Raw genomic sequence first — 23,059 nt, forward strand, 5'->3', positions numbered from 1 at the left:
GGGAAGGCTATACCCTTCCCACTTTTTCATTTTTGGCCAAATTTCAAATTTTGCTTAAAATACATGAATTCGAATCAAAATTGAATGAAAATCACGAAAATCAGGCTTATTTTTCTATTGGTCTTATAGTTTTTGATTTAATCCTTAAAAACCCTAAATTAAGTTGTTGCGCTAACAGCACTGTTTCGTTAATTTTTGAAACGGCTGGTTTAACGAGAAAACCAATAACTAAATCGAAATCAGCGTTCAATTTCGATTATTCCGTGTGATTTTTGGAGAATTTCAAGAGATGTCGTTTTTGGTAGATTTTGACAAAAGTGGGAAGGCCCTTCCCACTTTTTCATTTTTGGCCAAATTTCAAATTTTGCTTAAAATACATGAATTCGAATCAAAATTGAATGAAAATCACGAAAATCAGGTTTATTTTCCTATTGGTCTTATAGTTTTTGATTTAATCCTTAAAAACCCTAAATTAAGTTGTTGCGCTAACAGCACTGTTTCGTTAATTTTTGAAACGGCTGGTTTAACGAGAAAACCAATAAACTAAATCGAAATCAGCGGTTAATTTCGATTATTCCGTGTGATTTTTGGAGAATTTCAAGAGATGTCGTTTTTGGTAGATTTTGACAAAAGTGGGAAGGCTATACCCTTCCCACTTTTTCATTTTTGGCCAAATTTCAAATTTTGCTTAAAATACATGAATTCGAATCAAAATTGAATGAAAATCACTAAAATCAGGTTTATTTTCCTATTGGTCTTATAGTTTTTGATTTAATCCTTAAAAACCCTAAATTAAGTTGTTGCGCTAACAGCACTGTTTCGTTAATTTTTGAAACGGCTGGTTTAACGAGAAAACCAATAACTAAATCGAAATCAGCGTTCAATTTCGATTATTCCGTGTGATTTTTGGAGAATTTCAAGAGATGTCGTTTTTGGTAGATTTTGACAAAAGTGGGAAGGCTTTACCCTTCCCACTTTTTCATTTTTGGCCAAATTTCAAATTTTGCTTAAAATACATGAATTCGAATCAAAATTGAATGAAAATCACAAAAATCAGGTTTATTTTCCTATTGGTCTTATAGTTTTTGATTTAATCCTTAAAAACCCTAAATTAAGTTGTTGCGCTAACAGCACTGTTTCGTTAATTTTTGAAACGGCTGGTTTAACGAGAAAACCAATAACTGAATCGAAATCAGCGTTCAATTTCGATTATTCCGTGTGATTTTTGGAGAATTTCAAGAGATGTCGTTTTTGGTAGATTTTGACAAAAGTGGGAAGGCTATACCCTTCCCACTTTTTCATTTTTGGCCAAATTTCAAATTTTGCTTAAAATACATGAATTCGAATCAAAATTGAATGAAAATCACGAAAATCAGGTTTATTTTCCTATTGGTCTTATAGTTTTTTATTTAATCCTTAAAAACCCTAAATTAAGTTGTTGCGCTAACAGCACTGTTTCGTTAATTTTTGAAACGGCTGGTTTAACGAGAAAACCAATTACTAAATCGAAATCAGCGTTCAATTTCGATTATTCCGTGTGATTTTTGGAGAATTTCAAGAGATGTCGTTTTTGGTAGATTTTGACCAAAGTGGGAAGGCTATACCCTTCCCACTTTTTCATTTTTGGCCAAATTTCAAATTTTGCTTAAAATACATGAATTCGAATCAAAATTGAATGAAAATCACAAAAATCAGGTTTATTTTCCTATTGGTCTTATAGTTTTTGATTTAATCCTTAAAAACCCTAAATTAAGTTGTTGCGCTAACAGCACTGTTTCGTTAATTTTTGAAACGGCTGGTTTAACGAGAAAACCAATAACTGAATCGAAATCAGCGTTCAATTTCGATTATTCCGTGTGATTTTTGGAGAATTTCAAGAGATGTCGTTTTTGGTAGATTTTGACAAAAGTGGGAAGGCTATACCCTTCCCACTTTTTCATTGCCAAATTTGCAAATTTTGCTTAAAATACATGAATTCGAATCAAAATTGAATGAAAATCACGAAAATCAGGCTTATTTTCCTATTGGTCTTATAGTTTTTGATTTAATCCTTAAAAACCCTAAATTAAGTTGTTGCGCTAACAGCACTGTTTCGTTAATTTTTGAAACGGCTGGTTTAACGAGAAAACCAATAACTAAATCGAAATCAGCGTTCAATTTCGATTATTCCGTGTGATTTTTGGAGAATTTCAAGAGATGTCGTTTTTGGTAGATTTTGACAAAAGTGGGAAGGCTATACCCTTCCCACTTTTTCATTTTTGGCCAAATTCCAAATTTGGCTTAAAATACATGATTTAGATTCAAAATTGAATGAAAATCACGGAAACAGGTTTATTTTTCTATTGGTCTTATAGTTTTTCATTTACATGTTAAAAACCATTAATGAAGTTGGTGCACTAATAGAACTGTTTTCGTTAATTTTTTAAACGGCTAGTCTAAAGAGAAAACCAATGACTAAATCGAAATCAGCGTTCAATTTCGATTATGGCGTCTGATATTTGGAGAATTTCAAGAGATGTCGTTTTTGGCCCATTTTCATAAAAGTGGGAAGGCGGGGTGAAGGCGTTGATGATTAGCGCACGCCTCATAGGACATGTATACGGAGTCTGTTTTGCCGGAAGAGCAAACGTTTTCCGAGATATTATGGCGAATTGGCGACCAGGCCGTACCCTATCGGGAACTTCCTGAACGGAGTGAGGGCCCCTAGTTCTGAATCTAAATCTTCATCAAACATTTAAGCGAGGTTAAATGAGTAACGAATGACAGTGGCCTAGTGCTTAAAATACTGGCGCTACGAGACTACCGTAAAGCGGTAAAGGAAAAATATAAAGCGAGAAAAAAAAAATGTGGAAACAGACGACGAATTTCTGGCGCAAGGCGAAACGGCATGCCATACCATGGCGCATCGCCATCTAACCAGCTTTTTTCAAACTTATTTTGTTAATTTTTTTAAAAATTCCTGACTGCCATCTAGTGTCAAGAAAATCATAATTATAATTGTAAGCCAGACTGAAATAAGCCCGACTTTTTAAAAATATTTTTAAATCCATTTTTTCAAAAACCTTTACTTCTTATGCAAAAAATTGGGCTTAAAAAGCACAATTATTAGTTATTTCCTTTATTAGTAATGTCTACTTTAAAAATACTATACGTGATTTTGATTCATAATTAAAAAAAGGGATTTTGTGTTGATTTGAAAATTCTAGTTTAGGTAACTTGAACTCAGAACTGTTAGTCTTTATTTTAAACCAGAAGGTCCTTGCTGCAGTAAAACGAATACCGTACCGGTAGATGGCTATACCGTTTGGCGGACCGTATTTGGTAGAAATTCATAGTCCCTGGCTGAAAATAAGAAGGCCTTCCCACTTTTTCATTTTTGGCAAAATTTAAGATTTAGTTTAAAATACATGATTTCGATTCGTAATTAAACTATAATCCCGATACGCAAGCTCCTTTTAACGCGAGGCTCATAGTTTTTAAAATAAACGTGGAAAACGAAGCGGAGATGCTGACGCGCCAGCAAAGTGTTGGTCTCATTTATTTTCTTTTAAAATACTCAGTAATATAGAAAACTATGCATGGTTTAGATTCAAAATTCAACGAGGATCACAAAAATGCACTTTGTCTAAATGTGGGACTTCTACTTTTTAAGTAATAATAATAAGAATTAAAGTCCGACTTTTTGTACAAAATGGTCGACTTAAAATATTGACTTGAAATTCGATGAAATTTAATTTGGTATAATCGAATTTGAACGTTGGTTTCGAATAAAATTTTAGTTTTCCCATTAGTTATATACATTTTTTGCCAAAAACGGAATCACGTCGATTGTTCTATAGATTTGAGTTTGTCGTCAGGGACGTTTTCTGATCAATGAAAAGATACTCCATGATATTGCGTCACGTGATAGAGACTCGAGACCGCCAGTCAGACTGAAAAGGTAAATAAGCAACTGCGTTGAGTCTATTCATTTCACATGTATTTTCTTAAATGTCATGCGTGTAAGACGATTCTTCCTTTTGCACAATTTGAAAAATAACAACAAAAAAGAAGTGCGATGCACAGCCAGAAAAATACTAGATTCAATTCATCGTATATAAATAGAGGCCAGCCTAAATTGTTGGTATAGGTAATGCCCTACAATCACACCCATAAACCAGAATAATTGAACTCGCTCCGGAAGAGGCGGGGGAGAGAAAAGATGGAACAAAAAAAAAGTATCAAAAATAGCTTCAAATCGTTTGTTAGAATTTCGTATCATTGAGATACCAAAGTTATTTACATTGTTTTGCAAAATAAAAAAAAAAAATGAAAAAATTTGTACAAATCGTCCGGCGGTGTTCTATTCGAGCGCAGCTCGCGATCCAGGACTTGTTCATTGGTTTCACGTATTTTTGTTATTATTATTTATTTATTGATTTATTTTTGTTGTTGTTGTTACCAAGCCTCAGCATTGCGAGTTTGCCGTTTGCTTCTGGGCACAGTCGGAGAAAGCTGCGGCGTCTGGACGACGTCGGACGGATTGATGCCGACGCGCGGGAAGCCCCTGGGCACGACATCCGTTTTATCCGAGTTGTTCTTGTTCGGCTTGGGTGGAGACGCTAAAGTCGAGCCGGAATCTTTCGGGTAGGTTCCGGTGGTACGGCGACGATGGAGCACGAGACCGATGATGAGACCGCACACCAGAATGCTGGCCAAAACCGACAACACAACGATGATGGCCAAGTAAGGCGCTTCGATATCAAGCGCCTGGGCCAAAATCTCTCGCGTTTCCAGGCTTCGATCCACCGCCTCGGCTTTGGATGTCACTTTCAGGGTCGAATCCAATTTGTGGTAGAATTTTGATGACGTACTTTCAGCCGGCATGCTGTGGCCGTCCATTTCCAGGGCCAAATGTCCCGACTTGACCTGGAACATCGAATGGAACAAAGCATGATTCATAAATAGCTGACGTCATTTAGACCAGAAGACGAGATCATTTCGTACCATATCTTCGAGGTGGGAGGCGACGTCGATCTTATTGTCACCGACCAACGTGAAAGTGAGAACAGTTCCATCGTGTCGGGATTTCACTTGGAGCGTCGGTTCCATGGTGCGAGCCGACAGGCCGTTGAGGATCTCCCCAACTTGTTGTCGCACCTCTTTCTCCATCGCCTCTTGGGCGTGATCCATTGCAGGGAAACCGAGAGTCATTGCTACTGCCATGACTGGAACAAGACCTGTGCAGTTGATCGAACAATTCAATGATAACAAACCGCTTCACATTGATGGAAAACAAACAAAACAAAAAGGGAAAACTTCGTACGGCAGGTCTGTTCTCCTCGGATGAACTGGGTTGTGTTGGCCACCTGGTTTCCGGCTTCGTCGACACACCAACAGCTGACGACGGGATGGCCGCCATCGGTTGACTTTGCCGGAAGACATTGAATCGGTTGAAATCGACCGAGATGATCACATTCGGGAATCCATTCGCCAGCTCCTCCTTTTTTCAATTGATTCTGACGCATCTTCTGGCATCGAGTGTAATGCGGATGATTCAGCGCTTTGCCACGGGGAACTGGAGATGGCGTTGCGTTCGTTGTTGTTGACGCCGTCGTCGTTGTTGTTGTTGTTGTTGTGGCTTTGGTAGTCGTTGTTGTGGTTGCTTCCGTAGTCGTTGTTGTTGTTGTCGGTCTGGTTGTCGTCGTCGTTGTTGTTGTTGTCGGTCTGGTTGTTGTCGTCGATGTCGATGTCGTTAACTCCAAGTCTTTCGCGTGACGTGGCTCAACTTCTAACATGGACGACGGAAGGCATTCAACCGTGTTGCCCTGGGCGTCTAAGAAGACGGGTGTGCAAGTGCACGGATCGACAGAGCATGCGGCATCCGGATGATTGGGACACGTCTTTGCAGCGCAAGCTTCGTTCCGGCTGCAAGAGGTCATCTCGCCCAACGGTGACTGCTGAGGGCAGAGGACCATGTCCGGGCATCGGCTGGCGCACTGTTGGTAGCTGTGGAAGTTGTTGGCGTTGCCTCCGCATCCGCCGAAGGAAAACTTCTCGCACTGCTGCGTTTCCGGGTTGTAAGCCCAGCGAGGGAAACTGGCCCGGCACATACCAGGCTCTTTGGCCAACTCGCAGACATTCACTACGTTTATTCAATTGCAAAATTCAAGCTCATGTTATTTCAATCCAATGAATTCTATTCATTTTTATTTACCGGGCCTTTCGCAGTGTTGACTGCATTCCTGGAGCGATTCGAAATTGTTCTCGTTGCCTTCGCATCCGCCGTAGATGAACTCCTCGCAAGCTTTGGACGAGGAATTGTAGAAATAGCGCGGGAACAATGCCCGGCAGTGGCCCGTCTCTGCTGGCTGACTGCAACGGTCGACGCATTCGAGCTGATTACCCTGCGGATCGATAAAAGCCACTTTGCAATTGTTGCAAGGATCGGCCACGCAAAGCGCGTCCGGATGGAAAGGGCATCGCGCGTGGAGGCACTGGTCCCGGCAAACGGTGGGCTGGACACTCGGGTCGGGACAAATGGGACCCAAAGCTCGTTGTTCCAGCACGGTGCCATTGGGCGAACAACGGACTGAGCCGCGAGTGAACGAGTCATCGATCGGCTGGCCGGTGGTGTCGACGCACCAGCTGAATTCTCCCTGACTTTGTTCTCGGGCGTAGTCACCTTTCAACGTACAGACGGGCGGAGAAATGGACATCATCAGCGGACCAGAACTGTTTTCTGTTAAATCGAAAATGTGAATGAGTTTATTAAAAACAAATTATTTGCGTTTTTTAGGGAAAAAAAAGGACGGACCTTCAGGAGTGGTACAAGTAGAACTGCATCCATTGGTGCAGCATTTGGCACGTCCGGAACAGTCGGCGTCGGAGGAGCAGTCATTGACGGCCTTCATGTCAGCGGGGCAACCGAACGGATGAGTCGGTGCTGGGCAAGCGCCCGGCTTGGGTAGGAGAGGAGTGGGCAAGAGAACCGGGTGAGTGCAACTAGAGCCACACTCTCCTGGGCAGCAACGAGTAGGTCCAGCGCAATCGGCGTCCGAGACGCACTGGTCGGCGCAGGTCGCTCCTCCGGCAAACTGGGCGAGGACGCGCAAGTAAGTGCGCGATCGGACGGGCGGGCAGAAACCGGGTTTGATGGCGTCACGGAGAGCGGGCACGGGTCGTTGCTGAATGGCCACTTCGTCCAGGGATTCGAAACCGTTCTTCACTTCGTCCAGCAAACCGTCGTCGACCGGCCTGGCCAGCAGTTTTCCGGATCTCGTCTCTTGCGGCGTAGTGTCCTCGATCAAAACGGCTTCCGTAGCGCTGGCCACGTCCATCCCTTCCGACTGGGCTTCCTTCAGCATCGCTGCTATCAGATCCGAAGGGGCAGCTTGCATCATGGCGTCCAGCATGGCCACTTCGGTGGCTTGTTCCTCTTCTTCCACCTCACGTCTGAGTCGGCTGCTGTAGACGGTGACGGACGAGAGCAAAGCGTCCGGTAAAACTTCTGCGTCCTCTTCCGGCGCCGAATATCCGTTTAGGTTGTAATGATACGACGGGCTGGACGAAGGGGAAACGACCAGCGGCTGGGCGTTCCACGGTCCGCCTTGCCTGGCCCAAGTCTCAGAATTCAGGATCGTTTGCACTTCTCTCTGGCATTTAGTGAGGCCAGCGTCACAGTCCACTTGGCGTCCGGTGGACGGGTTGTAGAATGCGTGACGGCATCCGCCGCACGGATCCACTCGGCAGACGGCCTTCGGGTCGGCCAGGCAGATCTTACTTTCACAAATGGTTTTATTGCAAACATGGACAACAGCCGTGGGATCAGCGCAGATGGGCGGGTCCATCGATCGCTGACGGGCCTGCCGGACACCGCAAGTAGGCGATCCGCGAGTCAACGAGCCTATTATTCATAAATTGCACATTATAATTCAATGATTCAAAACAGGAATGACGTGGTAATGATGAACGCACCTTTGATGTGTTCGCCATCTTTATCGACGCACCAACAGATGCCCACCTCTTCCAGACACTGGACGGGCTCCCAGTCACCGTTGGCTCGGTTGCATTTGGGTGTAAAGACGACCTTCTTAAATTTCTCGGCCATCTTGAGGTTCTTTTTCGCGCAGCTCTTCGCACGTCGATAAGCTGGGACAAACGGACTTGCACTCGCGTTCTGATTCGAAATTGTTCATGTTCCCGCCGCAGCCGGTGTAGCGGAACGCCTCGCAGCGGTTGCGTTTCTCGTTGAAACTGTAGCGCAAGATGGACGCCTTGCACGAGCCCAGCAATTTCTCCTGGAAACAGACGTCGCGCGGCTTGGGACAGCAAACGGAGAATTCGCCGAGTGGCGATAGATGGCACTTGTGGGTGGACGGGCAACTGGAGCCCATCGGACCGCAATGGATCGTCGTGTTCGTGAACGGCTCTCTGAGCGGTTGGCCGTGAGCGCAAGGGTTGTCCAGTCTGGGAAGGCAGACGGGCAGAGGTGGGCAAGGCGCTCGAATGCAGTTCACCTGGACAAGGCGACATTCTTCGGCTGGGGAACGGCACTCAACGCCATCGCAAGGATTGCGGCAAGCGCAAACCGGGCAGCCGGAAGTGTCTAATTGATATCCGTGAGGAGAGCAGTCGAGGTCCGGGCATTCAGTCAGAGCCGGGCAGCTTCTCGGGATGTGACATTGGGGTTGAAGACCTGGGGGAACTCGAGTTCCGGCCATTTCTCTGCCGTCGGGGGTAACGCACCAACACGCGCGAGTGACGGGATCGCACTGGACGGACTCGAAAGCTCCGTCATCGGGCCGGCATCGTGGGATGAAAAGTCGATTGGCCGGCACGCCGTTCTCCCTGGCTTTGTATTTCATGATCATTTGCGTGTGCTGGCAGGCCGTCTTGATGAGAGGCTCGACGCATTGGGTTCCGCAACCGTTGGAACAGCATTTCAATTGGCCGTCGCAGTCCTCATCAGCTGAGCATTCGCTGTCGCAGCTGTCCACCGAAATAGGCACGAGGTAAGGACACTGTCCAGCTTTGATCAGATGCTGGACAGGGCAGCAAGCGCCGTCGGCCGAGTTGTTCTCGCTGTAACAGGAGAAGCCCTCAGGGCAACTAAGCGCTCGACTGCGTGGATTGCACTGGATCGTGACGTTGTCAGCCGGATTGACGTAAGGATCTCCAAGCGGACAAGCTGCGATCAATTCTTCTTCGACTTCCTCTTCCTGGATGTTGGTGTCTTCCCTGTTGCGCTGGACAGTCGTGCAGAAAGGCAATGCCGGGCAGAACGGCGCTTCGGGACAAGACGAAACGACCAGTTGGCATTCCTGACCTTCCGGGCAGTTGAGGACGTCGCAAGGATTGCGACATTCGCACAACGGGCAATGGGTGGAGTTATCGACAGCGAAACCGTAGTCGCAACCGAGACGGCACAGAAGCCCCGGGCAATCGCTGTCCGTGTCGTGACGCAATTTCACGCACATCGAAACCGACCTCTGCGAAGCTAAGCCGCGAGTGCCGGCCAATTCGACGCCAAACTCGTCCACGCACCAACACTGGCCGTCGTCATCGCATTGCTGTTCCTCGAATTCGCCCTAAAAAAAAAGGTATTTTTTTAAAAATTGATTTGCATATCATTTGCATTTTAACGGAATTGGAAAGTTCCCGTTTTACCTGCGGCGTACAACGAGGATTTTTCAAGACTAAATTGTAGCCGGGCTCGGCCGGTTTACGTCCGTCGGCCACTTCCTTCATCATTTCGCAGATGGACGGGAGGCGGCCATCGTCTTCGGCCATGACAATCTTTTTCTTAGATCCGCCGGAAGACGCAGCTGCCGGGCAGCAGTAGGAGGCGTTATTAGGCACGCTGAAACTGCAGTGGTAACCGGAAGGGCATGCAAATTTGCTGCCGACCGTGCAGCTGACCGGCTCTTCGGTCGCTTCGTTGTTCAGATGTTTGCCAAACGCGCAAGGCGGGACGAAAATGCGACGACATTGCGGAGTCATCGGGCATTTTTTAAGTCCAGCCGAACACGACGGATCGCGTTTCATCAGACACTGTTCACCTTCTGGACAGGTCAGCTGTTCGCAAGGATTGTCGCATTCGCACGTCGCGCATCCGTGGCTGTCCGTCTTGAATCCGTAGTCGCACGTCGAACTGCAGACGGCCGAGCTGCACCTCGACGACCGGGCCACGGAATTAGCTGAATTTATTAATTATTATTTTATTATTATTTATTTTTTTGAAATCAAATTCGTTTTTGATCAGAAGAAAAGGCAATTTCGTTGTTTACCTTGTCCGTCGCAGACGACATCCTGGCCGGATCCCATGGATCCTTTGACTTTGGTGCCTAGGTCGGGATCGACGCACCAGCAAACCAGTCCGTTCCGGCTGCACTGGCGGACGGTGAATCGTTGGCCGTCTTCGTCGCATTGCGGGACGTATCCCTTGCCTTCCCTCTCTGTCAAGCTGAGCAGCCGGGCGATTTGCTGCTGCTGGAGGCAAAGAGAGAAGTTGACAGGTGGAACGCAATGGCCGCTATCTCCGCAACTATCCACACTGGGGCAGCACTTGTCCGCTCCTTGGCATTCCATGTCGTTAGCGCACGGAACGCCGCACACCGTCGAGTTCGATTGTCCGTCAACAGCCGGACAAGTGCCCGGTTTACTGATGCGATCGGCCGCCATGCAACACACACCGTAGTCAGCACCTAGTGTCAAATAAAGGAAACAGGCCAATTTGAAAATATATGAGGTCATGACCCAGTTTGAGTTTTCTTTTCCAATTCTCTCTACCTGAAGACCTGACAGAGACGGCCCGGATAAATGTCATTAATACGTGATGCATGTAACATACCTGGCTGAACGATACAATCGAAGAGCTGCGGGCATTGAGGCTGACCGACTTGCAAGCCGCAGAGGAATGGTCGATCGCCGCTGGGCATGGTTAGTGGAACACCTGTCGGGCACAAATCCTCGGCGCTTCTCGCTTGCTTACCTGTCGGGTTAACATCATTGAAGGGGTTAACGGCAAGAAAAAAAGAAAGAAAAAACAGAAACAAAAATTCTTCTTCTTTGACCACGACGTCATTTGTCAATGGTCAGTGCACATTCTTACGGGGAAAAAAATTATAATAATTAGGTTAATGTTTGAAAATAAAAGAAAGGGCTACTTGACCGAATTACAGCTGGGGCCACTGTGTATTTGGTTATACTTTAAATTACTAGACTGGGTTTTTTTATTTTGTTTTTTTGCTACGGGCAAAACAGCTGATCAAAGGAATTCGGCCGTGAAGAAAGGAAATCGGCGTTGAGCCATAGAACGGACGGAGGAGACAAGATGGCGGAAGCGGGTGGACTTACAGGTGGGCACAGGTGGACATGGCTCCTTGGCGCAGGGCATCTCTTCCAGCTGGCAGGTTTGCGATCCGGGGCACTTGACCCCGCGGCAGGGATCGCGACATTGGCACAACGGGCAGCCCTCGCTGTCCAGCTCGAATTCGTAAGGGCACAGCATGCGGCAAAGTAGTCCAGCGCACGGTTTCGGATCTGGTGATGAAAAATGAACACGAGCATTTTTTTTATTTAATTAAAATGAAATGTGTTTTTTTTTAAATCAAATAAATGGGGGAGAGTGAAACTTACTGGTACAGTTGACCAGCTCGAGAGAACGGGCGCGAGTTCCGGCCAATTCGAAACCGGATTCATCGACGCAGAAACAGTTGCCGGTGAGCGGATCGCATTGAACCGGTTCGTAATCGCCAATCGGGTCGCAATGTGGCAAACTGATATCGTTGCTGGACAACTGCAACGCCCTGGCCCGTTTCACCGTCTCTACGCGCTGACGTTCGCAAGCTGAAACATTTTGAAGAAGACATTAAAAAAATAAAACAAGACAAGAATCATTGACATGTGTTCCAGAAAAAAAAACGGGATTGGCCAAGGGGCCGGATGACTCGCAACGACTTCCGCATCATGCAATCGTGCGACATCTATTTTCATGTTTCCAAGCGTCTAACGGTGTGCGCGCTTCTTTCGATCGCTTTGCGTTCGAGACCTAACGGCGATTTGTTTTTGTTTTTTTTATTGACTCGTCTCTTTGTGTCTGTAAAAAACGGCACCGAAGGGCACGAACTCTCTCGTCACGTAGTATACGTGTTCCAGTTAAAACAACAACAGTGTCACAAAATTTTGGGGAAAAAGAATGGAAACGAAGAAGAAGTGAGAGGGTTAGAATGTAGGTGGATGAACAGCTAAAACTCACACGTCAAGAGTGGCATGACGCACACGCGTCGACACCCGTCTGAACAGCATTTCGATTCACCGTTGCACTGCTGGTCGGTCGTGCACTCGTCAGTTCGGTCGGAAGCGGGCGGGCATCGGTCCGGGTCACGTATTTTCGTCGGGCATCTTCCCGTCGTTTCGAATCCTCCTGTTTTTTTTTTTTTTTTGTGGGGTGGGGGTAACGTGAGAAAAATTGCATCGTGTCATTAAGCGAATGGCAAAAAATATCAGAAACGTATAAGGAAACACAACGGCAGTCTTGCGGTACGCCGCACTACTACCCCCGGCGCACTTTAACGGTACGCGGCCGTTGAAGGCGCGCACTTTGAACCCATTCGCTTTTTCTTTCTTTCTTTTTTGATGTTGTGACCTTATTAAAAATAGAAGGCCGGAAGAAAAGAAGAAGAAGAAGAAAAACACATGGGCTCCATATTTTCAAAAATCGAAACAAAGAAAAAAAAAGTGAAAAGATGTTGCAGCTTCGTTTTTGGTATTCATGTCAATGGGGCGGAGTTTAAAGCCGAGTCGTGAAGAGAGAAATGAAAATATAAAAAAATCTCCTCGTGGAAGAGCCCCCGCTGGACAAGAAGGAAAGAAGGGGGGGGGTAATTTCCTCAAAGAGAAAACAAAAAAAATAAAAAGAAAAGATTGAAGTAGGTCATAGCCGGCCCCTCTCTCTCGTTTGCCTCCCTCGTCTTGACCCGGATTCGGCACAGTGAACCTCCGCCAACAACAAAAAATCCAGTCACACACACACACACACACGTACGTTAATCATCGATCGAAAATCTTGGGCTGGTGTTGAATAAATCGAGCTCGAAAGCGAAGACGAATCAATTTCAAAATGAATCACCTGTGGAATTGGATGCCGAGGCGAAGGCCGCCAGCGCCACAAGCAGCAAAGCAATCGATTGCTGCATCCTTCCAAATGTGTTCTCAACGAAGGCAAATCAATCGGCTCGACCTGGATTGACAAATGAAAACCAAAAAATGGAAATAATTGAAGTAGGATAACAACATTTTTTTAAATAATAAATACATGTCAGTCAAAAACTAGCCGAAAGCGGATCGTAGATGACGTGACCAGGAAATCCGTTTACATTTACTGACACCCATTTTTTTTTTTCCGCCCCCAACCCTCGTCATCTTCAGCCTACATTCTCCATCTTAGCTGTTTTACTCCTTTTTTTTTTCATATACTTCCCCCTTGTTTTGTTTTCCCATGTCATTCCGGTTGTCTGTGCACGACCGTAACGAAAAAAATAAAATACAGGCACACACACACGCACTTGTGTGTTAGTCTCCCAATCTGCCATTAAGCTCACCTCATATACACGTCGTGAAGGAAATAAATGTGATAGAATTTCTTATTTTCTTATTACCCAGAAAGAAACAAAGAATGAAATCCAGTTGGATGACTCAACACTTGCCGGAATTAAATTGTGATGGCGTAACTTGTGACGAACAAACGAATAATTTCTTCTCTTTTTTTAAACAGAAAATCCGCACAGTGTTTTGAATAAAAAAAAATTGAAGACGAGAGCGTGTCTTTGTCGGTTGGCAGCTCAAGGTAGACTGGAGAATCGAACGGCTTCTACTAGTCTACCCACCACCGATGGCAGTTAGAAAAAAAGAAGGGGATGGTCTTCAGAAGTCTTAAGCTCCTCCTCCTCCTTCCAACACACCTGCGAATGGAATGAGGATTTCTCTCGTAAGTATGTAGGCCTTCTCTCTCTTTCTATTTAGTTACCCCCCCTCTATAAGCTACATGTGTATAACCTCAATTGCGTCACGGAGGATCAAAAATTGCTCAGCTGGTGAACGACTGGCGATTGAAAGAGGCTCTCCGATCGGAAAGAAAACTGCCGGGAGAAAGCGTCCGGCTGAAATGAACGTCAACATTCAACGACTTTCTTTGTCATTTCGATTTAATAAGAAAATGGCGCCGAGAGAGAAATAAAAAGTGCAGTTAGCAAATCGCTGGTCGACCGCATTTCGGCAACAGATATCCAGCCATTTTCAAGGGAAAGTTATCTCTGTTTTGTGAAAACGCTAAATAATCGATAGTGTGTAATCAGGTTCGTTGAACCCCCCCAAAAGCGATAGAAAACGTATCTGCTTTGGGCGTGGCATTTTAATGTCAAACCATTGAGATAAAGATTGATATCAATTATGACTTTGTTTTTTTTTGTTTTTTAAATGAGGGCTGAGTTGAAGATGACCTTGGCTCTTCAGCTATACGCCGACATCCGGCCGATAGTAAAAAAAAAGGGCCTCATCGTCGTCTGGAATTCATTTCTCATAAATGAATGCGGGTGGGGAGGGTTTTTTCCAAAGGGGAAAGGCTTTCTAATCCGGTTTCAATTTTCACTCTTTTTGATTTCTTTTTTTTTTTTTGCTGTTGTGTATCTGTACTTTTTTTTATTGCCTCATCCACATGGGAGTGGAATAGAGATCCGGTGAGGGCGGTGCGTTTAGCCCCAGCTGTTGTCAATTCATTCGAGTGAGGTAAAAGAAAGAAAAAAAAAAAGTCTTTTGTTGTTGTTGTTGTTGTTGTTGTTTTCCATTGTACAGTAATTCCGGATTACTTAGCGGAATCGATGGGAACCCAAGTGAAATTTTCCATTTTCAATTAAAATGAAAAGCAGATGACAAGTGAGCAATTCATATTGTCCAGTTAGCCAGGATAAAAAAATTCACATCCATTTAACAAAAGCGGATGCGAGTTTACAACCTGTAGCCCCCATCCGGAGAGAAATCTACGCATGCCATTATTCTTGACACATTTCCGAGGTCCCAGACGAGCCGATGAAAAGCAAAAAGGAAGACGCATCACGGACACACGCGTATCCTTACAGTATCGATTGTTGCAAACCGACACGGCAGACGGGTAGGTTTCACGCTATCCAGTCATCACTTGTATAGTTCACGAGGCAGGCAGTAACTAACGCAGTAGATATATCCAGTGTTATATACACACATATAAATATACAAGTCTGGAAAGAAAGTAAAGATATAAAAACAAGAAAAAGGGGGTTGAAACACGCGACGCCATTATGACCAACTGCGACTGTCGGAAATCATCCGCTAACTTTTTATTTTTTTTTCTATTCTAAAATATACACTTTGAATAACAGACAGCGCATCTCTATCGATTTTTGTTTTTTTTTAGTAAATTTCCATGCGTTTCTGTTAGTTAAAGTAGGTAGACATAAAACGGGCACTCAGCACGTTCGGTCTGTGTTTTGTTTTGTTTTTCTGGCAAAATCGCCCTGTTATGATTCGATTTCATGATAGGTGATTTCCCCCCTTTATTGTGACCGATCGTTTGTGCGGAAGCTTTTGCGCAGCCGCCCGCCTAACCGCGTGACACCGGGATAACCTGTGTCAGGTATTTCGGTTCAGGCCAGTCGTAACTGGCGAACGTCCTAGATCGAGTCGCAAGTTCTTGTGCTGTTATTTTCCTTGTTGGCCGCAAAAAAAAGGGGGCTGTCATGCAGATTGGACAATGGTCCGCAAGGACGAACCTCTGAAAGTGACGGACTTGGAGGCGGGCGAAGAGACGACACCGTCCAAACCAGCGGCTAAAAAAGGTGTTTTCAATCGGTTAGCCTACGGCGGTAAACGAGCCCCACCCAAAATAGACGAAGAAAAAGACGTTGGGGTTTATTCGGACGCCAGTAAAGCGGAGACGAGTAAAACGGGGAGGATAGCCGGCAAACCAGCGAGTGGCAATGTCGCAAAAACTGGTCTCAATAAAAACGCTAAATCGACGGCGGCCAATGCGGACGGCCAACAGCCGGTACCTACTGGCGGTGCAAGTGTTTTCGATCGTCTAACGAGCGGCGAACGGCTCTATCGCACCACAACGCAAACCGCTAGGAAACCGGCCGGTAGACGAGCAGAACAGCCGGTTGGTGTTACTCAAGAGCCCGGTAAGGACTCGTTGCTATCGAAAATTGGCAATCAAGCGGCAAACGAGGGATCGCAAGCGCCGGATGAGATGGTCAACGGATCTCACAAACGAGAGGAGGTGGACGAATCGGAAGAAGAAGACGACCCTGTCATTCAAATTTCGCTTATTCAGCCTCCGGTCAAGATCCGCTCACCTCGGCCTGTCCTCAAAAAATCGGCCCAACTTCTCTTCTCTCAGCGGGAGCCACTCAACCGCCGGAAATCCTGGGTAACTTGTTTGTTCTTATTAACACGTGAAAAAAACATGAAAAACGAAGCAACAACTTTGGTTACAAATGAAGGCAGATTTCGTCACGAGTTGAACCAACTTGACGTCAATGAATTGCAGCAGCTGTGCGTTGATGCTTGACTCTGAAAATCGATAAAACCACTTTCTAAAATAAAAAAAAGACTGAAACGGGCAAAAGAGAGGGGGGGGAGACGGACTGTCAAGGCTCTTTCCCAATCTTCAAGGTTGTTGAAACACGCTTTTGGGCTTTCCCAGCTGATGTTTTAAAAAAAAAAAAAAACATTAACATTTAGCCGTGTGTAGCCTCGAGGAACGCAGAATGAGCAGTTTCTTCATGTGAATGCATTTGTTTCGTTTTGTTTTTTACCTGTTTTCTTTTCACAAAAAAATGTGCGACGTCGGTTAGAGACTCCGGCGGATACCGCTCGCATTGGTGGAGAGGACATCTCTGGCGAGGGGAGCCTTGCCAATACTTCCACAAGGTCTTGCTTGGATGTGTTTAATGTTGAATGGCCTCCTTCCTGGAACAGGTAATGTAGAAAGCAATAAAAAAACAAAAATCGTATTTTGCATGCTTCATCAGCTTTTTCCACGTAAGGAGCCTTGCCTTTTTTGGGGGTCCAGGAACGATAATGAGTGGGTTGTTGGGCATCTGTCTGGGAGCTCCAAGATTCTCTGGCCAGGTGACGGTGGAGCACAGGTTGCTGGCTTTCATCATCAACCTGACTGTCGGCATCTTCCAGGCTTTCACCGTCCTTTTCTGTCTCGTTGGCTGGTGCTGGTCACTCGGCTGGGGCATCATCTTAGTCAAAACAGCTGGTAGAACATTGAATTTTTATTCAGTTGTTATTTATTTTTTATATTTTTTGCAATTATGTCTGATTAATTTAAAACGACAGGTTACTATAAGAAGTGGAAGAACAATAGTCTGGGCAGTGGGCTGGAAGATGTGCCCCGAATGAACTCGGTTAGCATCAACAACGTTGATCCTCGATATTGACATTTTGAAAAGCTCCGCTCTCTTTCATTTTGGCTGTTTAAAAATGTCATTTCAACAAAAAAAAAAAAAATTATATAGTATATTTATATTTGTTGGACGATGACGAACCTCTCCTGTTTATGATGACGCGTTCATATGCGTACGGGTTGCGCAAGTCGAAAAGACCGGACACGGTCTGTACGCCCTTGACCGGAATTGCGAACCGAATGCCATCTGTCGATTGTCAACAATAGTCCAATTTCTCTCTTGTGCTGATGGAAACTCGCTTGACCCAAAACTGCCTTGTTCAAGAAAAGAGAGAAACAATTGAAAAAAGAAATAAGACAATTTACGTTTTGTGTTCCCTATTGTTAGCACCTCATTTTTCCGAAATGGTTTGGAACGGCATAAAATATTGTCTTGAATGGAAGAGGCGACTCTTGGCATTTTCAGTGGACGCAAAAACGAATAAAACTGGGTCGAATAGATGCGCTCCGTGTTTCGTGTCACGCACAGCCATAAGTCAATTGGGACGGCCTCATTGGCTATTTGGAAACCGCCGAGACACGCCATCGGGAGAACCTCAAAACTTTGTGAAATGAAATTGGTCAATTTCAGGATACAGTTGGACTATAGCGCCATTCGACTCGGCCAACAAGAAAACCCAACCTCTATTTCATCTTCCTCGTTATAATACCGTGATAATTGGCAACTGTTATGCACCGTCGAATCGTCCGCTCGCCAAATGTGCAGCCAGCCGTGTCGGTGGTATACCCGACCGTCTATGGAACATTTACTGGCCAACTATTTCTGTCTTCTTTTTTTCGTAAAATGTCCGTAAAAAAAAAACCTCCACGTTTCAATGAAAAATTACGAGTTTACGAAAGAATGGGGTGTTGGTCTTTGTTCGCTTGTCGCTATTTTCACTCGCGTGTTTTATGGCCCGTCTAAGAGAGGGGCCTTGAAATGTATCACCAACGCACAGGAAATAGCCATCAGTCACGGTGACAACTCCTGAAACTTCAAACAAAAAAGAGAAAGCAGAAATTTAGAAAAACAAAACAGTTTTGCAATAGTTACCAAAGGCTTGCAGCGTCGTCTTGCAATGCTCCACTAATGGGATCCGGATAAGCAACTACCTGGACCACTCCTCTCGACTCGCTGTTGTTGTCAATATTGATTCCGTTTTGCAGCTGGGTAAACGGGCGTTTGTGGAGCGAAATAAATATTTAGGCAAGACGAAAACAAAAAAAAAATACGTGTGTACTTAGTTTTTTTTTTTTCGTTCTTCAACAGTCAACCCAGTCTGTCAAACAATTTCAGTCAAGAGAAGATAAAAAAAAAAAAAATAATTGGATGAAAAACAAAGACAACATGCAGAATGGAAGAACGTATTCTGTGAATAAACGAAAAATAATTAAATAAAAAATAAGAACAAAAAACAAAAACAAAAATCAAACAAAGAACGTTTATCTCTCTCTCTCCGGTTTAGTGTGACTTATTAATTCTGAATTTGGAGGTAGTGCATCTCTTCAGCCGCGACTCGTGTATATGTTTACATGATGATTTGTGTAACAAAAATGATCTTCCTTCTTTTTCTTTTTTTTTTTCTTCTTCGCTGCTTCAGCTTGGTGGTTACGCCACATATAATCAAAAAAACACTCTTTCTAAATTTTTATGCAAAAACAAGAAAACAAAAATTGTCGTCATTTCTTGTGTTTTCCAAACGACAAACATGAATTTTGGTCAAGCTCCTGATTTTTTTTTTTTTTACTTGTAGATGGGGGAAGGGAGGGGGTGGACGTTATCACTGTGTTTGCTCGGCTTGGCCGGGGCGTGGTGTCGAGAAACACAGTTTCGTCGTGTAGGGCCACTTCACATCTATCGAAAAAGAAAAACGTTAAGCAAAGAAAGAAGATGAAAATAAAAAAATATTTTTCAAACGTACTGGCACCGGAAAGGGGAATGTGGTTGCAGATAACGAGCGCTTCGACAGCCTCCTGCAGCGTGCTAAACTCCAGGTGACCCGACGAACTTTTCTCACCTGGGTAAACGTTACAAAGCAAAATGAGGTGCAACTGGGGGGTCTGAAGTGATGAAATCGAAATGAATGTGTGTTTATCATTTACTTTTATTCTGCAGGAGCCGGACTTCGGCAGGGAAAGCCGTGCCGTTCTCTTCAAACACTTTACGTAGGTCCTCCTCGGTTAGTCCGGGTGGGGTGTTGTAAAAATGGAGCACTTTACAGGGCGGCTGGAGTCGATTTTTGGACGCCATGTCAGAGTTGAGAAATCGGTTGTTTTTGCTGGTCACGTAGCTTTTGAAAGAAGGTGTGCCATCCGGCAAATCGTATGGCATCGATACGTCAGCCAAAAAGGCCTGTTTGGAATAGCTGATCGAGACCCCACCCCGATAGAAAAAAAAAAAAAAAAAAGGACAACAGAAATGAAAAATCTAGGGCGTCAGTTACAACTAGATGATTTCATTACTTGACGTTCATTTTTGTGTTGAAGAACTCGAGGCCGTTTAGGTAGAAAATGGCTCTGTCGACTGAGGCGGCATCGCCCATTTGGACCATGGCTGAGCCTTCCTTCGTCTTAAGAAATTTGACCTGTCATTCAAAACGATCACAAAGAGAAACGACCGTTAGTTCAACAGCAACTGGAGCTGACATTAGACACACACAAAATTTACTTTAAAAACATTGCCGTAGAGACAGAGGAGATTAAACAGCCGGTCGGCGTTCATCTTTTCCATGTTGAGACCGTAGACCATAAGAACGGCGCCTTCTTGCGGGCCATCGGTAGCGTCGACGACCCCCCGTGAGCTTCTGCTCTGAATGGGCGGACCCGATGGACCACCAAATCTATGGCCAGGAGCTCTTCCGCCTCCAATGGACCGCGATGGCTCACCTCCAAATCGCCCACCGGCTCCTCCACCGCCTTCCTCATAGTCAAACCTCGGCGTGGCACCGTCACGCCCCTGCCGGACGCCGAACCCGTTCTCATGTCGCTCCGCTGCTCGTCCATATTCGGGTGATCCTCCTATTTAAAGAACGCCCCCAATTTCAACAGCCATTTGTTTGGGAAACTGAATTAAATGGAAATCTTACGGAATCCTTGAGGTCCTCCAGCTGGTTCGGGTAATAACGGTGCTGGCCTCTGTCTCTGTGAATCTGCATGGTCACGAAACTTTATTAGAAAACTGCAAATATTTCCCAACCAGCACGATGACAAAGCTCGAATCAATTACAACAACCACAGCATATTTCAAACTAGTCAAATACCTGCTCCTGGCGTTGGCGTCGTGTAATCCCACGTCTCCGAGTCGTTTTTATGGACGTTCAACCTGGTAGGCTTTTTTTTTCAAAAGAAAATACAATATTTAAACAACTGACTGAGGGAAAAAAAAAACATCGGCTAATGTGAGGCAGGAGATTTCATGAAATGGGTGGAACTAAGGCGGAAGAAAAAAGATAAGAGAGCGACTGATGTAAATGGGGTCAGGTAGCTAAGAATAGCCCTGCTCCATGGCAAACGAGTAGGGAGCAAAAAAAAAAAAGAAGCGTGTCGTCTCTCTTGTCATGATCTCTCGATCCTGCACATCCCACAACGAAGAATGTCAACATTTCCAATAAGGTGCCCAGGGTATAAAGGGAAAAAATAAATAAAATAAAAAATTTAGAGGCAGATAATGCTCCTGGCAGCCTGCCCGAAAAAGTCGACGCCAGATGAGCGACGACCTGATATATAAGAATATCTACCGAATGGATTTTGCGGTGCTGGGGAGAAAGAAAAAAAAAAGTGATGCATCAAAGATATGTAGAGCTGAAAACTAACCTTGGCGTATTCAATTTTCAAGGTGCAGCAGCCGGAATAAATGTCAGCTCCATCAAGGCCTTCTTTGGCAGCTCGAGCCATATCGACATTGGCAAACGTGCAAATTCATTCGGTTAAGGCATTTGTTTTGGTTATTAGTTTAAAAAGTATGACTAATTGATCAATATTTGATTAAAAGGATATTCGACCATGGCTTGGACGCCGTGTTTCTTGAATATTACAATCCGTAAGACTTCACCGAAGGCCTGGGTTATGGTGTGCAGCACATCCTAGAAGAAGAAGAAGAGAAGAAGAAAAAAAAAAAAAAGGCAGAGAAAAGGAAAGTATAAGACAAGCAACGTCGAATGTTTGATTGGCGTGTTTCATCAAAGACTGTGCCGGCATGTTTCATGTCTGTCAACATTAGCCCGTGTTATTCTCTTCTGCTCAACAAGTATTTTAATAGATTATTTCAGCTCCCCTCTAATAAGAACATGGATAGTGTGGGGAGTTTTATGCTATGATTTCAGTTTTGTGAATGTGGGAATCTTTTTGTTGTTGGGTGTTTTATGATGGTCAACTTACCACTGTGATTGGGTAGACCGGGTTCACGATGGTGAACAGCAAGATGTGGTTCTCGGGAAAGTCCCTATTGTATAGAACAAGTTGCAACACCGTAATCAAGTGTGACATGTCTGACGATACAAATCATGTTTTTCTTTCCCCACAAGAATGTCAATATTAGTCTTCCTGGCCATACAATCCATGTTTTGAGAAAGTGTAAATGTACAAATGCTTTCTGATGGTGGTGCTAGTTGTGTTGATGGTTGTGATGGCAAGCTGAGTGACTGAAAGTTATTACGACAAAAATTGAACAGCTACTGCCTCTTACTTCTTTTTGAATCCTCCATCCTCTTCCCATGCACCTCCTCGCTCTCCACTTCCTCCTCCATACCAGTTCTGGGGATCAACAGAAACAAAAAAACAAAGCATCAGTTGAATCCTTTTGAAAGCTCACATTTTCAAAAAAGACAGAATGGGCAGCTGCTTGAGCTTGATTGTTACATGGGGCAACATTTCTGATGTATCACAGCTGCTAGTTGGACGTCAATGCTAATCCCGGCTGTCATGCGAGGTTTCGCCGACTTGTCACAACTGATCGATTTCAAACTTTGACAGCTTATCGAGTCCAAACGAGACAAACTTGAAGGGGGGCAATCAACCACACTCGGAACTTACACGCTGAGCATTATCCTGATCAGTCCTCGGTCTTTTGGGAGCCCGTCCGTTCGTCCCGTGAGCCGCCATATCACTTCACACCTCCTACCGAACTGAACAAGTTCCGGCGTGAAATTGTGTTCTCTTATGAGATTTCTAAAACAAGAAGTTCCTTCTGTGCAGACGTCGCAGCCGAAAGGGAGTCTTTTTACTTTTTTTTTTTTCCTGAAGTATTGCCGGCCAATGGACGTTGGTCCAACGGTTTAGCTGTTCAACACCATCTACTGCCCAGAATTCTCATCACGTACATCGATTCGATACACAGCGTTAAACGAAGACTATGTAGAAAAAGAAAAATGCAAAAAAAAAAAGAATAAAAAGAATACGTATATATTACTAAACAAAATACGTAAAGTAAGCCATTAAAGCCAGACCCATTGTCTTCTTTCACAGCCACAAACAAAACGGTGGTATTTACAGAACGTAAATCAAGGACAAAGTTGCTAGTTAAGAAACTGAAAATTCCGGGAACTTTGACCAAAAGAGACACTGCACGTTTTTCAAATTTGCATTACGAAGTAA

General features: G+C 44.6%; 3 protein-coding genes across 6 annotated transcripts; 1 reads left to right on the plus strand and 2 right to left on the minus strand.

Moving 5' to 3' along the window:
• Nucleotides 1-3,962: 3,962 nt before the first annotated feature.
• Nucleotides 3,963-13,837, minus strand: LOC116929499. Its single transcript, XM_045177858.1, is given in 15 exon segments — nt 3,963-4,908; nt 4,987-5,219; nt 5,306-6,124; nt 6,197-6,721; nt 6,797-7,885; nt 7,957-8,101; nt 8,103-9,569; nt 9,649-10,178; nt 10,269-10,685; nt 10,832-10,972; nt 11,338-11,523; nt 11,620-11,829; nt 12,239-12,406; nt 13,112-13,222; nt 13,689-13,837. Coding segments are annotated over 14 exon segments (6,468 nt in total). The 5' UTR covers nt 13,179-13,222; nt 13,689-13,837; the 3' UTR covers nt 3,963-4,437.
• Nucleotides 13,838-14,783: 946 nt separating this feature from the next.
• LOC123475295 lies at nt 14,784-17,514 on the plus strand. Its single transcript, XM_045177859.1, has 4 exons — nt 14,784-16,441; nt 16,869-16,992; nt 17,087-17,281; nt 17,362-17,514. Exons 1-4 carry the CDS (start codon nt 15,767-15,769, stop codon nt 17,460-17,462), a joined length of 1,095 nt encoding a protein of 364 aa, XP_045033794.1. The 5' UTR covers nt 14,784-15,766; the 3' UTR covers nt 17,463-17,514.
• A 1,381-nt stretch (nt 17,515-18,895) lies between these two features.
• LOC116929533 (heterogeneous nuclear ribonucleoprotein L) lies at nt 18,896-23,050 on the minus strand. Of its 4 annotated transcripts, XM_032936785.2 has the most exons (13): nt 22,912-23,050; nt 22,499-22,815; nt 22,152-22,219; nt 21,845-21,908; nt 21,464-21,549; nt 21,281-21,377; nt 20,728-20,797; nt 20,554-20,616; nt 20,136-20,485; nt 19,931-20,052; nt 19,571-19,833; nt 19,390-19,485; nt 18,896-19,322 (listed from the first exon to the last, which is right to left on the minus strand). In XM_032936785.2, exons 2-13 carry the CDS (start codon nt 22,565-22,567, stop codon nt 19,249-19,251), a joined length of 1,422 nt encoding a protein of 473 aa, XP_032792676.2. In that variant the 5' UTR covers nt 22,568-22,815; nt 22,912-23,050; the 3' UTR covers nt 18,896-19,248. The 4 variants fall into 4 exon arrangements, with proteins under 4 accessions (XP_032792676.2, XP_032792678.2, XP_032792677.2 ...); XM_032936787.2 differs by lacking the exon at nt 21,845-21,908; XM_032936786.2 differs by lacking the exons at nt 22,499-22,815; nt 22,912-23,050 and adding an exon at nt 22,325-22,488.
• Between the last annotated feature and the right edge of the window lie 9 nt (nt 23,051-23,059).

This window comes from Daphnia magna, linkage group LG8 (assembly GCF_020631705.1).
Source record: "Daphnia magna isolate NIES linkage group LG8, ASM2063170v1.1, whole genome shotgun sequence".
Lineage (NCBI taxonomy): Eukaryota > Metazoa > Arthropoda > Branchiopoda > Diplostraca > Daphniidae > Daphnia > Daphnia magna.

Coding starts and splice junctions, on each gene's coding strand:
- LOC123475295 (XM_045177859.1), top strand. CDS start 15,767: ATGGTCCGCAAGGACGAACCTCTGAAAGTGACGGACTTGGAGGCGGGC. Junction 16,442..16,868: donor TCAACCGCCGGAAATCCTGG/GTAACTTGTTTG, acceptor GACGTCGGTTAG/AGACTCCGGCGGATACCGCT. Junction 17,282..17,361: donor CATCTTAGTCAAAACAGCTG/GTAGAACATTGA, acceptor TTAAAACGACAG/GTTACTATAAGAAGTGGAAG.
- LOC116929533 (XM_032936785.2), bottom strand. CDS start 22,567: ATGGCGGCTCACGGGACGAACGGACGGGCTCCCAAAAGACCGAGGACT. Junction 21,550..21,844: donor CGGTCTACCCAATCACAGTG/GTAAGTTGACCA, acceptor TTCTTCTTCTAG/GATGTGCTGCACACCATAAC. Junction 20,798..21,280: donor TGAAAATTGAATACGCCAAG/GTTAGTTTTCAG, acceptor TGAAAAAAAAAG/CCTACCAGGTTGAACGTCCA.